This window comes from Notothenia coriiceps, unplaced genomic scaffold (assembly GCF_000735185.1).
Source record: "Notothenia coriiceps isolate Sejong01 unplaced genomic scaffold, NC01 NC01_scaffold00017853, whole genome shotgun sequence".
NCBI lineage: Eukaryota > Metazoa > Chordata > Actinopteri > Perciformes > Nototheniidae > Notothenia > Notothenia coriiceps.
The window spans coordinates 94,123-106,939 of NW_011350554.1; the positions used below are offsets into that span (position 1 = coordinate 94,123).

Here is a 12,817-nt window from a genome sequence, read left to right on the forward strand (position 1 = left end):
CACACACACACACACACACACACACACACACACACACACACACACACACACACACACACACTCCACTGCTGTGCAAGCATCCTTTAAGTATGACTCACTCAAACTAGTCGTTAACATTAAAAATAAATAAGAAAAATGTTTCCTTTTTTGGATGTTAAGGAAAAGTAAATACCAATGATGCAGAAGATCCCAATGCTAATCTCAAACTGTACTCCTCAACGGGGTTTAATGTAAGGAAGTACATGAGTAAAGAATTTACTCAAGTTTACTATCTGTTGGTAGTACTTCATTGAGCATATACTATACTTTATACTTTTACTCTAGTACATTTTGGAAGCAAATATTGAACTTTTTACTCAACTACATTTTTCTGACACCTTCAATAAATTGCTTTTCAGCATCAGATTATTTTCTAAAACAAATATATCGTCTAATAAATAAAAACTGAAACCTATGTATAGGTCAAGATATCTAGCAGCAGTAAAGTAATTAAAATGAGCTTCCGTTTACAAGCTGTGATGCTCATTGGTTAATACAAAATCTAAATTCAGTTATTTAAAATATATGATTCTGAAAAGGGCCATTGTGCTTAACAAGTACTTTCACTTTTAGTACTTTAGTTATATTTTGATGCCAAGGCTTTTGTTCTTTTTCTTAAGTAACATTTTGTATGCAGGACTTTCACTTGTCACTTTCACATAATATTTGTACAATGAGTATTGCTACTTATATGCAAGTAACAACTCAAAGTACTTCTATTCTACCACCACTCCTCCTCCTCTGGCTGGCTTCATCAGCCTAAAGTCCACCTCAACCAGGGCTACTAGAGGTGCGGCTAGGGGAGACTGCACCATCCCATTTAGGAAAAGCGCATTCAGCCAGGCTGTCTTTTCATTCCACGCATCCCATCAATGGAATTCAATACCACAGCCAATAAGAGAATCCTCATCCTACTACACATTCAAGCACAGTATTAAAAAGTGGCTCATTGCAAACCAACAGTGTCAGCACTGATGTGTGGGTGGTGTGTGTATGAGTGCGTATTGTAAATGTTTTATTTATTTATTTATTATCATGACTTGCTTTTATCTGTATTCAGTGATGTCATCTATTGTAAATATGTACAATGGTATAACAATGTTGTGGTATTTTTTATTATTGCTTTTAGGATGTCTATCACCATCTGGCAAAGGGACTATCGATGAAAACTAGCCTTTTGGCTAATTCGAGTACTTTTACATGTTTTTAATATGTTGATTAATGTACACTGTCCCTTGTTTTAAATAAATCAATTCAATCATGATATCTAACAGTAACGGACATTTTTACCCTGGAAATGTTCTTTTATGCAAGTACAATTGATGCACAACATCAATGCTAAAACTTAAACAGCCATGCTAATATAAAGGGTGCCGGATCCTCGTACCTCTCAAATATCTTGACTTGTCTTGTGTTTGTTACATATCCTCCAGTGAAGCAGTCAGTCCTGAAGACAGTGAAGTGGCCGTCCCTCTCTGAAGTGGAGAACCTTTGTGGCTTCAGATTGGACGTGGAAGTCAAATGATATCACCAATAAATCACGTCAGCTTTCAGACAAAGAGCCTCTCCAGCCTCGCTCCAAAGAAAGGTCACATTCCTCCACTGATGTTTCACGACTGCCATGTAAATCTGAATGTTTTGATAATGTCATAAAGCTTATAAATCTAGTTTGAATGTTGGGATGGAGAATGGAGAGGATTAGGAAGATTTCCAGAAAAGTACTGGTTCTTGTGGCCAAGTTGAGCATCCAAGAGCAATATTTCTTCCCAGACGGTTGAGGGGCATCAGGTTCATAGTAATTATCAGTGATTAAAGAATGATCTTCTCTGGAAGGTGGGGGTCAGAGGTCAGGACCCTTCTCAGCAGCGAGACACTCCATTGACATGCACGATGGCTTTTGTCAATTGCCGCACCGACTTCTAAAAAGGAAAAGGTTTTATCCGCAGTATCTCCCACGCTCCTCGAGGGAAGGCAGAATTAAGTGGGAGTATCAAACTGACATGTGACTGAAAATAATAAATGATTTTTATTGAGCCATACTAACAAAACAGCCAAAAGTTTGCACACCATGCATTCAGAAAATCTCAAAAAAGCAACATTTCCATATGAAGTTCACAGTATATTGATTTCAGAGCGTTCCATTCAAATATACTAACTAGAAAAAACACACAATCAAAATGAGAAATTCCCACAAACAGAATACATGAGTTAACAGATTTAAATCATCTGTATCATTTCTAAAAAAACAACAAAGAAAACACAAAATGTTTTGTGAGGCAATGTATTATAAATAAATAAATAAAAGCCACTGATGCAAAACTGGTTTAAAGTAAACTACATTACATGGATTGGCAATAAAAAAGAACAATAAACCTAAAATGAATGCATCTAATTAAGACACTGCAACTAAAATGTTGCCATTGTGTAGTGGTTTGAAATGAATGGGAAAAACAGAAATGAGTTGCGACTTATTCTAAATACTTAAGATCAAGGAGACAGGAGATTTTTTAAATTGATTTAAAATCCCTAAACTCCCAGGCACTTAGGAATACTGAAGAAACTTTTTCGATAAAAGCAACAGCTCTTCAGTTTTTGGCCGATTCACAGCCACAGTTTGGATTTACGTTTAGCTGCGTTTCATTTAATAGGATGGATCAGAAGCTTTACTAGGTATTTGCAATCAAACGGCAGAAAAGAGATTTAAAAAAAAACATTTAGCACTCTTAAATCGGTTCCTTTGGGGGACAAATCGTCCCTCACAAAAATAAAGTCTGATTTACACAGGGATTAAGTACTATTACTTGCCCTGGTACCAATTAAAACATTAAATGCAGCATTTAGTGTTGTTTGAAGAACAATTCAGGTAACACTGGCATGGACACATCTGAAAACTTGCAGAAAAACGTTTCGCTTGAATATGATAGAGGGTTATCGGGCAGGGGTCTGTATCATAAAGCAAGATTAGTGTTTTGCAGTATAAGGAACAAAAGCAACAACACTTCACTTTTCTATACAGCTGTTGAAAAAGCCAGAAATATTTTAAAAAGTCTAATTCTTACACTTATTCATAGCCATGTTTAAAAGTATCTTCCTAACTTCTTATCCTATTCTACTTGTGCGATTTTACTGAATATATCCCTTTTCAAAAATATCTTCGTTAAGATGGCTTCTGTTGCTATGCAGTAACTAATGAGTATCCATAGAAATAAACAAACTAACACTTTTAATTTCCCTGTGGGTGTCTCTGTGTCTCTAAGTAATTCTCTCATGGTTCTTTTTGATGTTTCATGTAATTAAAAACTCTCTTTCACATGAACACATCTGCAGCTGGATCAATAAACACAGAGCTACCGGAGCCAGATGATAACAAGCTTTATGATTCTGGTTATTAATGATTGTTGATGGTAAACTCAGTGAAGCTAGGTAACCCAGGGACAGCCACACTAAGCTTAACTTGCTTTGTGATGCAGACCCCAGTGCTCTCTGTACATTTGTGTTATAATACCAGTACCCTGCTGGTGACAAAAAGCCATAAGGGCAACCAGGTAGCCACTTTGGCAACAGACAGTGTTCATCAACCTTCTCCTCAATCAAACTTCGGTTACAGCCACAAACAAGGTGCTTTCTATCTGTGGTTGTGTGTTTTAAACTAATGTCCCCGTAGCTTTTGGTATGCCGTTGCACAGGATACCTGCAGACAGGGCTGTGACTGCAGAGTTATGGCACTCCGTCTCCCTCAGTTAGTTCTGCATCAGGTACTGGTGGAAGTAGATGCCGAACAGAGAGCTGATGACCTGGCAGGCCGCCACCCACCACGTCAGGAAGGCGAAGAAACCTCGGAAGAAAAGTGGAGTGAGGACGGAGCGCAGCGCCATGAAGGCCTCTGTCAGGTGGGCAACTGTGGCCTGGACGTCCTCCTCCATGTCGTCCATCCCCTCTTCATCTTCATCGAAACCACCGGGCAGCACGGGCGCAGCTATGGGTATTATGAGCGCTGGTGTCACCCCGGGGGTCTGATCTGCATCGGCCTTCCACGAGAAGTCCCCTACAAGACCGGTAGAGATCAGTCAATACCGACGGTGGATGTTTTTAATATTTAAACTCCACTACAGATGCAAATGTCTCAATATTATTAAATAAATAGTTCTTCATGTTGGGAAATATGCTTTACCACTCTCATATCTGTTCTAAAAATAGATGACCACATCCAGCAGCTAGTTAGATATTCAGGTTGTTAACAGCTGCTCTTGCTCAGTGAGTAGGTTACAAAATATACAAGCATCTCAAACTCACTAATTAACATTAGCTAAATCTTGTTTAATCTTTCTAAAGCTAGCGTGTAAATACAGGGGGTTTATGTTCTGGGGGATACTTTGTCCGTAAATTGCTTAACCCTAATCCGCCAAACATTTTTTAGATTGGTATTGATTGTCCCATCTAACTCTCCAGACGAGAGCAAATCATTACCATAAATCTCCACTTGAATCTCTGGGAAAAGTGCAGAACAATAAGATCAAGTGTGGCTTCTTCTTCTTCTTCTTCAATGTAGCGGTAGTTTTGGTGGTGGGGTTATTTTTACTTACCTAGTGATTTAAGAGCAAGTGTGGAGAAGAGGATGAGAAAAACAGGAACCAGATACTGAAGAGTGATCACAGTCAGGTAGCAAAAGATACGAGTGACCTGGAAAACAACACATGTATTCTCAGTTTACTCTTCACATTCAGTTACTCTTTTCTTTCTCCATGTCAAAACTTCTGAATTTAAAAGTTTCAACCCTTCATTGTCTGAATATCTGACCTTCCTCTGAATGTCAATCGCAGCGATACGTCCCGCCTCCTTCTTCATCTGCTCCACCCACTTCTGAGCCAGATTGAGGTAGGCCTGCATGTGGTAGCGAGTCATTGCCAGCCGCAGCAGACACAGCACCACGATGATCCACAGGCGCACGCTGTCGAAGGTTTCACTGGAAACTCTGCAAATGAGCCATATGGAGGACAACTTACATTAGTGTGCTTTGTTTTTATGAGAGATTAGTGGATATATAGCAGATATGCATGTGCCCTCACATTGTGATAGTGGTCTTCCCCAGAGGTGCATTGGCCAGGAAGTCCCTTGCAATGGGCTTCACCCAGAGAATCATCACAATGACTGGAGACAGGAAACTCATGTGCAGCAGAATCCTGCAGGAAACATTATAGACATGTAAGAGAGCTGATGTATTTGATAAGACATGGAGTACATTGCTTGTTGCCATTCTTAAAGGTGGGGTAGGTAAGTTTGAGAAACCGGCTCGAGATACACTTTTTGTTATATTCCATGGAATGCTCTTAACATCCCGATAGCAATGAATATCTTAAATGCTTTGACAATAAATACATAAAAAAATGTCATCTGTGGAAGCCGTAGTACTGTAAAAAGCACGACCAATCATCTGAGCCGGCCCGGCTAAAGTAACTGGATGGCCTACCTGCCTGTCAGCCTTCCATCTGTTCACAAACTTATCTCGTGCCCTCATTGGTCATGTGCGCGTTCGTGTGTGTTGGAGGAGGGGCTCTGTAAGGAAGTGGCAGCCACCGGACAGCGGCGCCGCCAGATGTGTTTTCGGCTGAGTACTTTCCACACTCTACCGCGCACATCGACTGGTTTCCTCCATCTCTTCACTACCTCCTTTAAACGCTCACTTAGCGGTATACAACAGTACGCCCCTCGCTTAGCGGAGAAGAAAATAAAATCTGATTCAGACGTCTATTGTCTTCATTCAAATAAACCCGTCCAGGCGCGTTTAATTTTCTTCCTGACCCTGGATTAACCGCTAGACTGTACATCGTAGCACTCCCGGACTAAGGTTTACTCCCCAAGCCCTGGCTTAACTGTGCCTGGGCTGTGGGCTTTGAAACCAAACCGAAGAATACGATAAACACATTATTTTCACTCAAAAAAGCAAAAGCGGCAGAAGGGTTGATCCAGCAAGACCCAATTTATAGAATGAAGTCTTAATTGCTGAATCTCACAAGGATCAAAGATTAAATAAAACACTAGGACACTAAATGCTCGGGACACGGAGCTGGACTTCAAATGTGAGCATTTAAGAAATTGTATGTTTTTTAGTTCTGCGGTTCACCAATCCACTATTATCTTGCTCACCTAATTTCCAGGCTCTCAGCGCTTTTTCCTGATGCCCCCGCCTTCATACAAATTCTGAATGTAATTTAACTTTTTGTAAAGCCATGGACCCACCGCGCGCTACCCCTCAGGCAAAGATAGCATAGGTCGTACAGTCTTAGTGAAATAAAGAGGATGTTTCATAGATTGATTTCCTCCCATTTTCTATTTCAGATTCTTTATTCCCAACAAAGAATGCACTCATCTTGGTTCAGTTTGGTAGTACACACCTGCAACTCATTTATTGTCTGCCTTTTTTATCTTCGAGCAGGTTATGATTCTATTGTGCGGGAGCTCGGGTCAGTGATCGTTTTCCAAGACCAAAATATAAAATGGCGCACCACTCAAAAACCCCTCAACAAACTGTTCCCATGGGACAACATGATGCTTCCGTTGAGGAGAGGAGACCAGCAGATGGTCGGCCGACGAACTAGCGAAAATAGCAGGGCAATTCCAGCAGTGCAAGTGTTCACTCACGCAGCCTTCTTGGCGTTCTTGGACGGGGGAATTGATTCTCTAATGAACCTGCTGTTCGAGATGAAGCAGATGTGGCCAGGAATGTTCAGATCTGGAAGAGAGCGATGCTGGATGGAAACATGGAGGAGCCTCTGGGGCTTCCCCCTTTGCACATAAACAAGCCTGGCAGGGCATCTCTTTATTGCTACAGCGCGATGTTTGGACTGACGCCGACGGAGAGAAAGAGAGGAAAAAAGGTGGGTCAATATAAACAGCGCGTGATACATGATTATTCTTTGCACTTAAAGAGGATACATGATGAAGCTGCGCTGCGCAAGTTTCAGGTTGTATAGTGTGTATTTGTGTCCTCTACTTGTGACATGCTCCATGCTTTTAAAGTTAGGAAGAAAGCTCTTTATTTGTTCTCATACTCGCGCTTACGCTTGGCAGCTATCTCGGTTTTTCACCCTCTGTCCTGAAACCAGAGCCCGCAGTCTCTCTGATTGGTTATGGTGGATCCGGAACTCTGTTGTGATTGATCATACGCGGCTTAGGAGAGTGTTTCCGCGCCTCTTAGCCTATCACTAGTACGAACCTGGTGTGTGTGGCAACTATGCCAATAGGAATAGGCACACTCGTGTCTTTAGTTCCGCATGTCTACTTGTCCATTGTTTGCGTTGAGGGAAGGCACACGAGGAGCTCCAATCGAATCGGCCACTTTTCAGTGCAGGAGTGGGCGTGTCGGGGTGGCAGAGAATATATACTCCTTTGCCGGACCCATGTCATCAGGGCGTGGTATTCTATATCTCTTCGCTTCTTTTAGAGCTTGTGATGCTCGCTGAACTGCTGTGCATATCTCTCCTGTTTAGTCATCGGTCGCTTTTTTGAGCGTGCGTTGTGTTGCGTTCTTTTTGTCATTACTTGGTCTGTGATAGCGGTTGGGGGTTTTGTTGTGGGGGTGTAGTGACGGGAGTAAAAAGAAATGGCGGTCACGGTTGAGGTAGTATGGGCGGGAGGGTTTTGTTCTTTTCATTCCCTCTCCTTCCCAATCCCCTGTCGAATGCAGTTTCCATATCAAAGCGATTCCTCTTTCAGCCACCGTTGGCAAAGTCAGAGGATTTGGCGTCCGTTCGCCGCCTGGCGACGTTTCGCGGATGTGTCATGACGATGCCTGGCGTTCGCCAGAACCTGCCCTGTCACTCGCGTTTGTGCCTCCGCCATGGGCCCTACACGCTCCACAGTCCTGACACGCTGTGAGGGGGCCCGGGAATAGCGTCTAGGAGAACAGGAGATGACTCTCGAGCACTCGCGGTCAGATCCCAGCATGGCGGGTGCCGGGCAGATGCCACGCCCCCCACCTAAACCGCAAACGTCACGCGCAGCAGCGTTCGCCTCAGCCAGGCGCGGGGTCGTCCACGAGGCGGGCAGAGGACTTCCCGGTGACAACGACGGCCTGGCCGCTCGTCCTCCGTTCTATCTCACACTATATAACACTATGGAGAAAGTATATATAATTGTAAGAAATGGTTTTTCCCGGTGGCATTGGTCAAGCCAATAGTATAGGGTTGTTGGGAAAATATGAATGTCACTTCTTTCCAAATATCCCAGAGTCACCATCGATAAGAAAGGCTATCCCAACTGTAGCTGCTGAAATGCACAGTGCATGTGTGATTTATCTTTGGTAAGAAGGGTAGCATCAGGACTGTTTGAGCATATGATAGAGCTATGTTAGTTATACATGATGTTTACAGTTGACCCTATGGATGAGGTAGATGCAATTGTGACAAGCATGCTCATTTCGTGACGTGGAGCTAAGTCTGAAAGTAGACATGTGAAAAAACATTATTGATTTCCTACCATTACTTGATGATCTGGGTAAAATCTCCACTCACATTCTCATTTGGAGAATAAAAAATGTAAAAAAAAGCAAATTATACATAGCATAAAGATATGAGAGGAAAAAAAAGAAAGAGAAGAGAAGAGAGGAGAGAACAAAAAAAAAAGAAGAGATTAAAGAAACAGAAACATAAGTTGAATAGCTGCTGTAATGTGATGACTAGAACTTCCATTCTGAGAGAGGAATCATAGAAATAAACGATGGATGCCTGAGATTGAAGCTGAAGGCGTGGTGAGCGAGTGAGCTATTGTAGAGCCATGAAAATTAATGTCAGTGAATTTCTTATGACTCCTGTATTTTTTCTTCCTTTCCCCTAAAGGGCGAGCCATTTGTAAGAGAAGTCCTGACTGGACGACAGTGGCGAGGTAAGATAGTGCGCCTCCTTTAAAACCATTAGAGAAGTCCAGCACCGCAGCTCAGCCTTCGACTCTCTTCTTCTTTCTCCCTCTACTGTGTGGGCCTTTCATGGTCCTGTTTCTCGCATCCTTTAGCTTGCCAGGCAGAGCTTAATCCAGATCTTGCTCCTGTGGAGACTCGGGGATTCGATGAGCCGGTGTATATTGAGTATGCGTCGCGCGGCCGCAGTGTTCACCCAAGAGTAAAGCCAGACGCGCCAACCCCCGCGCATGCCCGTGTCACCAAAAAACCAGAGAGCACAACACATAACATTAAGACTACAGATCAGAGTGAGAGAGACAACACACACATTTATAAAATGAAAAAGATGAAATACCCCCACGCAGCGAGGACCAGACCCTCCGCACAGACTACCCCGCCGTCCAAAAACAGTGGAGAGATATGATAAGCTTCTAAACACTTCCCATATTGCTCACCTCCCTGTCCTCCCCTCGCGCTCAGTCAGCTTCTCTCTGCCACGCCTTTCTGTGGTTTCAGTTTATGGATTGTTTCGTAAATCCCTCGTCCTCTCTTCCTACTACCAAACCAAAGGGCCAACGCGTCGTCGCATTTCCATGTCTCGTGGTGGGCCCATGTTCGTGCCGCCGCGCGCGCGCTTCCTCCTCCGCTGCGTCGCTCCCACTCCCTCTGTTCCCGGGTACAAGGTCTCTCCCATCCAGAGTCCCTCGACACTCCTCCGAGCTCCACTCCTCTCACCGGTGGCGCGGGAAGGGAGTTAAATCTCGAGCTCTAGCTGAGTCCCCAAGACAAAGATTCCTCCTCTGGCCGCGCCTGTTCCACACACACCTTTAGTTTCCTCCCTAGTGGGCACCTGGCCCGCTCTTGCCTTACCGCCGCTCAGGCCAGTCGCCCAGGCCTCCCAGCGGGGGTCTGGGGTGCAACAAAATCCGTCACCTCTGCTGTTTTTTTTAAATGGGAACCTCAAAGTGCCATCTAGCGCTGAGACGTACCCAATGGCCGAAGCCTCTTCCTTCGACTTCTTGCTATTGTTCTTCGTCGGGCTCCTAGGAGTCCGTTGCGGAGAAGAAGTGAATCGGCGAGCAGGAAACTACCAGCAGAGAGCTCCTCAGCTGGGAGCGCCACCATCTGGAGGGCGGAGCTGAGAGCAGGAGTACTCACAGGGCCCTGGCCATCACTCCTCCAAGTCCACGCTCCCTTCTCTCCATCCACCACAACCACACCTCCTCCTGGCCCATCGCCCTTTCGATCACATCTCAGCCTATCGGGGCCGACCAGAGAGGGTGGAGATTCACCGGTTTGGCGTTATGTGGTGTTTGTTTCTTGTGTGCGTTGTTGTCCACGATATAAACAATATTATATAAATTAAAATAATAAGTTATTTATAATTTTCTTAACAGGAGTGTGCCCCGACGGGTGTTTGGCAGGGTGGGTTTGGTGGTCGTTGTTGGTTGGGGTTGTGGTTTGGGGTATAGTTGTTTGTCCGCGTGCTGCTGAAGGGGCCAGGCTCTCCCAGATAGCAGTCACGTGCGCAGACCTTGCAGACTCGCGGTAGCAGGAAGGGAAGCGCAAGTCTTGGAGCTTCCTGTTGACCAATCTGAGGCTCAAAAGAGGGGGGGCGACACAGATCCAGGGATCGTTATCGGGGGATATTTGAGGGATAGGCGATAGATGATATCTGTTGGTCTTATGTTCGGATGTTGCGTGTGGGGCGTTTTTGAGATAGAGATAGTATTTTGTACCAGAGAGATATGGGATAGGGATAGGGACCCCGGTGTATTCGGGCGAGACTCTCTATAGGGAGTAAGGTAGGGGAAACAGGGATGGCGAGATACGACCGATTAGGGGTAGGGACCGGGCATGGGAAGAGAGAAAAGAGACAGACAGAGATAGGGATACAGGACAGAGAAAGGAGATAGGAGAGGCACTGGGATGCGGGTTAGGGAGAGGAAGAGATCGGATACTCGAGGAGACAGGGATGCGGGGATAGTTTCTGTACCGAGCACATGCTGTGGATCGGTGATAGAGACCGCAGGGATTGGGCGGATAGGGATGGAGGCGCTCATATTTCGTTGGTTATGGCTTGATGGTATCGCACTATCTATCTCCGGGCAGCTGTCTCATGAACATCGCAGCTCACCCGCTAGGGGTAAGTCCTCTTGTCGCTCTCGTGCCAAGCGCGTCATCTACGTGCTCGTCGCTCGCCCGACCTTCGCTCTCCTACACGCCCTCAGCGCCGCGTGGTCCTCCGAGTCGTACCGGCGGTTCCATTAGGGTGCTTGGAACTCTACGGTTTCGAAGCGCCCTCCTCAGATCCGGTCCCTCTTGGCGGTGGACCCTACCCTCCTGCTGGTGGTTTTCCGGAGACCTTCCACCCTTGGCAGTACGAGAGCCTGAGAGGCAATTCACCACGCCGTCTCCTTCCAATGCAGCGGCTCCATAGGGCCTCGAGGTGGGGCGTGTCAAGGAGGCAACGGTGGCCCTCTGTCGTCCCTTCCATTTCGATAAATTAAGGCGTTGCGGCTTTCATGCCTGGGAGCAGCAGTGCCAAGCTTGGGCAGTCAGATGTGAGGGAATCGTACTGGCCATGGAGGAAAATTGGCCTGTCAGCGCGCCATGAGGGACGGGCGAGAACCGACGGACGAGGTAGTCAAGATTCAAGTCTTTTGATTGTCATGTGTGACAGGTAGCACTGAGCAGTATATAAGATACTATTCAATGAAAATCTTACGGTCAGTCTTGCCAGGCGCTTCCAAGCAGCTGCGACATCAATATATAAACAGATAAAGATTCGGAGTCGGCAAAGGCTAGCTATAGCAAATGTATATATTGGAGTAGGATATAAATGTACTTGATGGCATATGGAGACTTCCATAGATACTGTGGTTCAAGCTCATTTGGAATAGTTTTCCGATGTCATGATTAGATTAAATAGAAGTTTGGTAAAACGCTGCAAACAGATGAGTGTTATGGACGTTCTTTCAAACGCTTCAGCTTCCGTGTTAAGCAGTCCTTTATGGGAGGCAGCCAAAGTCAGAGGGTCAGCGTTTGAGTGTCCTTCGAGATCCAGGTATTAGACGTCGCTTTTCAAAGAGGCGTTAATATCTCCCTTGAAATACCTCTCATGTTCTGTTCCTCACCACCGCTTTTCCTTCCCGCAAGTGTCTCGAGAGGCATGGAAGGCCGTGCGTCGGACATGGCAGCGCGGGAGTGCGCCGCTGCTGCTTTACGCGCACTGGATAACATGAGGAACTATTGCATAGGGTCTTGCGAGAGGACGCTCCTCGGGCATCGCAGTGGCACTTGTCAGCTCGCAGCAAGGGCTGTGGCGAACTGCTTCTCACTATAGGCCGAGTCTGTGCTGTGGATGGCCGCGCAGCTCGGGGTTGCAGAGCGCTGCCCAACTCGGCCTGCCTCTCCCTGCCAGACGTTTTCCTGCTGTCGCAAGAGGTAAATTTAGAAGTCACCTATTATCGTAAGAATGACTCAACCGCTTCTTCATGTTTCTTCTAAAGCTCGACCATGTGTCAGCCTCTGTGACAAGCAGCACCTCCTCGCGAAGATCTCTGTCAGGAACACACACGATTCGCTCGTCTCGTTTTGCCGCTGATCCACGGTGGCGCTCACTCACAAAGAGCCCTGCGCGCAAACCGGAGCGGTCCAGATTTTTGGCCCCTTTGATGTCATAAACGATGTGCTGTCCGTTGTGTAACCATCGCCATCCGAAACAGGTAAGCCCCCCCACGCCCCGTTATCACCGTGAATCTCGCTCCTTACGAGACAAAGTTGTGGTTCTTTTTTAAGCCAAATCGCTCTCCTCCAGAGGGGCGTGGGGAGGGGCCTCCTCATAAGTTGCATCTAAAGCGCAGGCGACGCAGAGAACTCGCC

General features: G+C 45.6%; 1 protein-coding gene across 1 annotated transcript in view; it reads right to left on the reverse strand.

Moving 5' to 3' along the window:
- Positions 1-2,050: 2,050 nt before the first annotated feature.
- The window catches only part of tmem161a (transmembrane protein 161A), a 14,005-nt gene continuing 3,238 nt past the window's right edge, over positions 2,051-12,817 (reverse strand). The window contains exons 7-10 of the mRNA XM_010777135.1: positions 5,106-5,363; positions 4,837-5,011; positions 4,623-4,719; positions 2,051-4,084 (exon numbers count right to left, since the gene is read on the reverse strand). Of these exons, the coding sequence (XP_010775437.1) occupies positions 3,780-4,084; positions 4,623-4,719; positions 4,837-5,011; positions 5,106-5,363 (835 nt within the window). The 3' untranslated portion in view covers positions 2,051-3,779. The remainder of the gene's footprint in view (positions 4,085-4,622; positions 4,720-4,836; positions 5,012-5,105; positions 5,364-12,817) is intronic.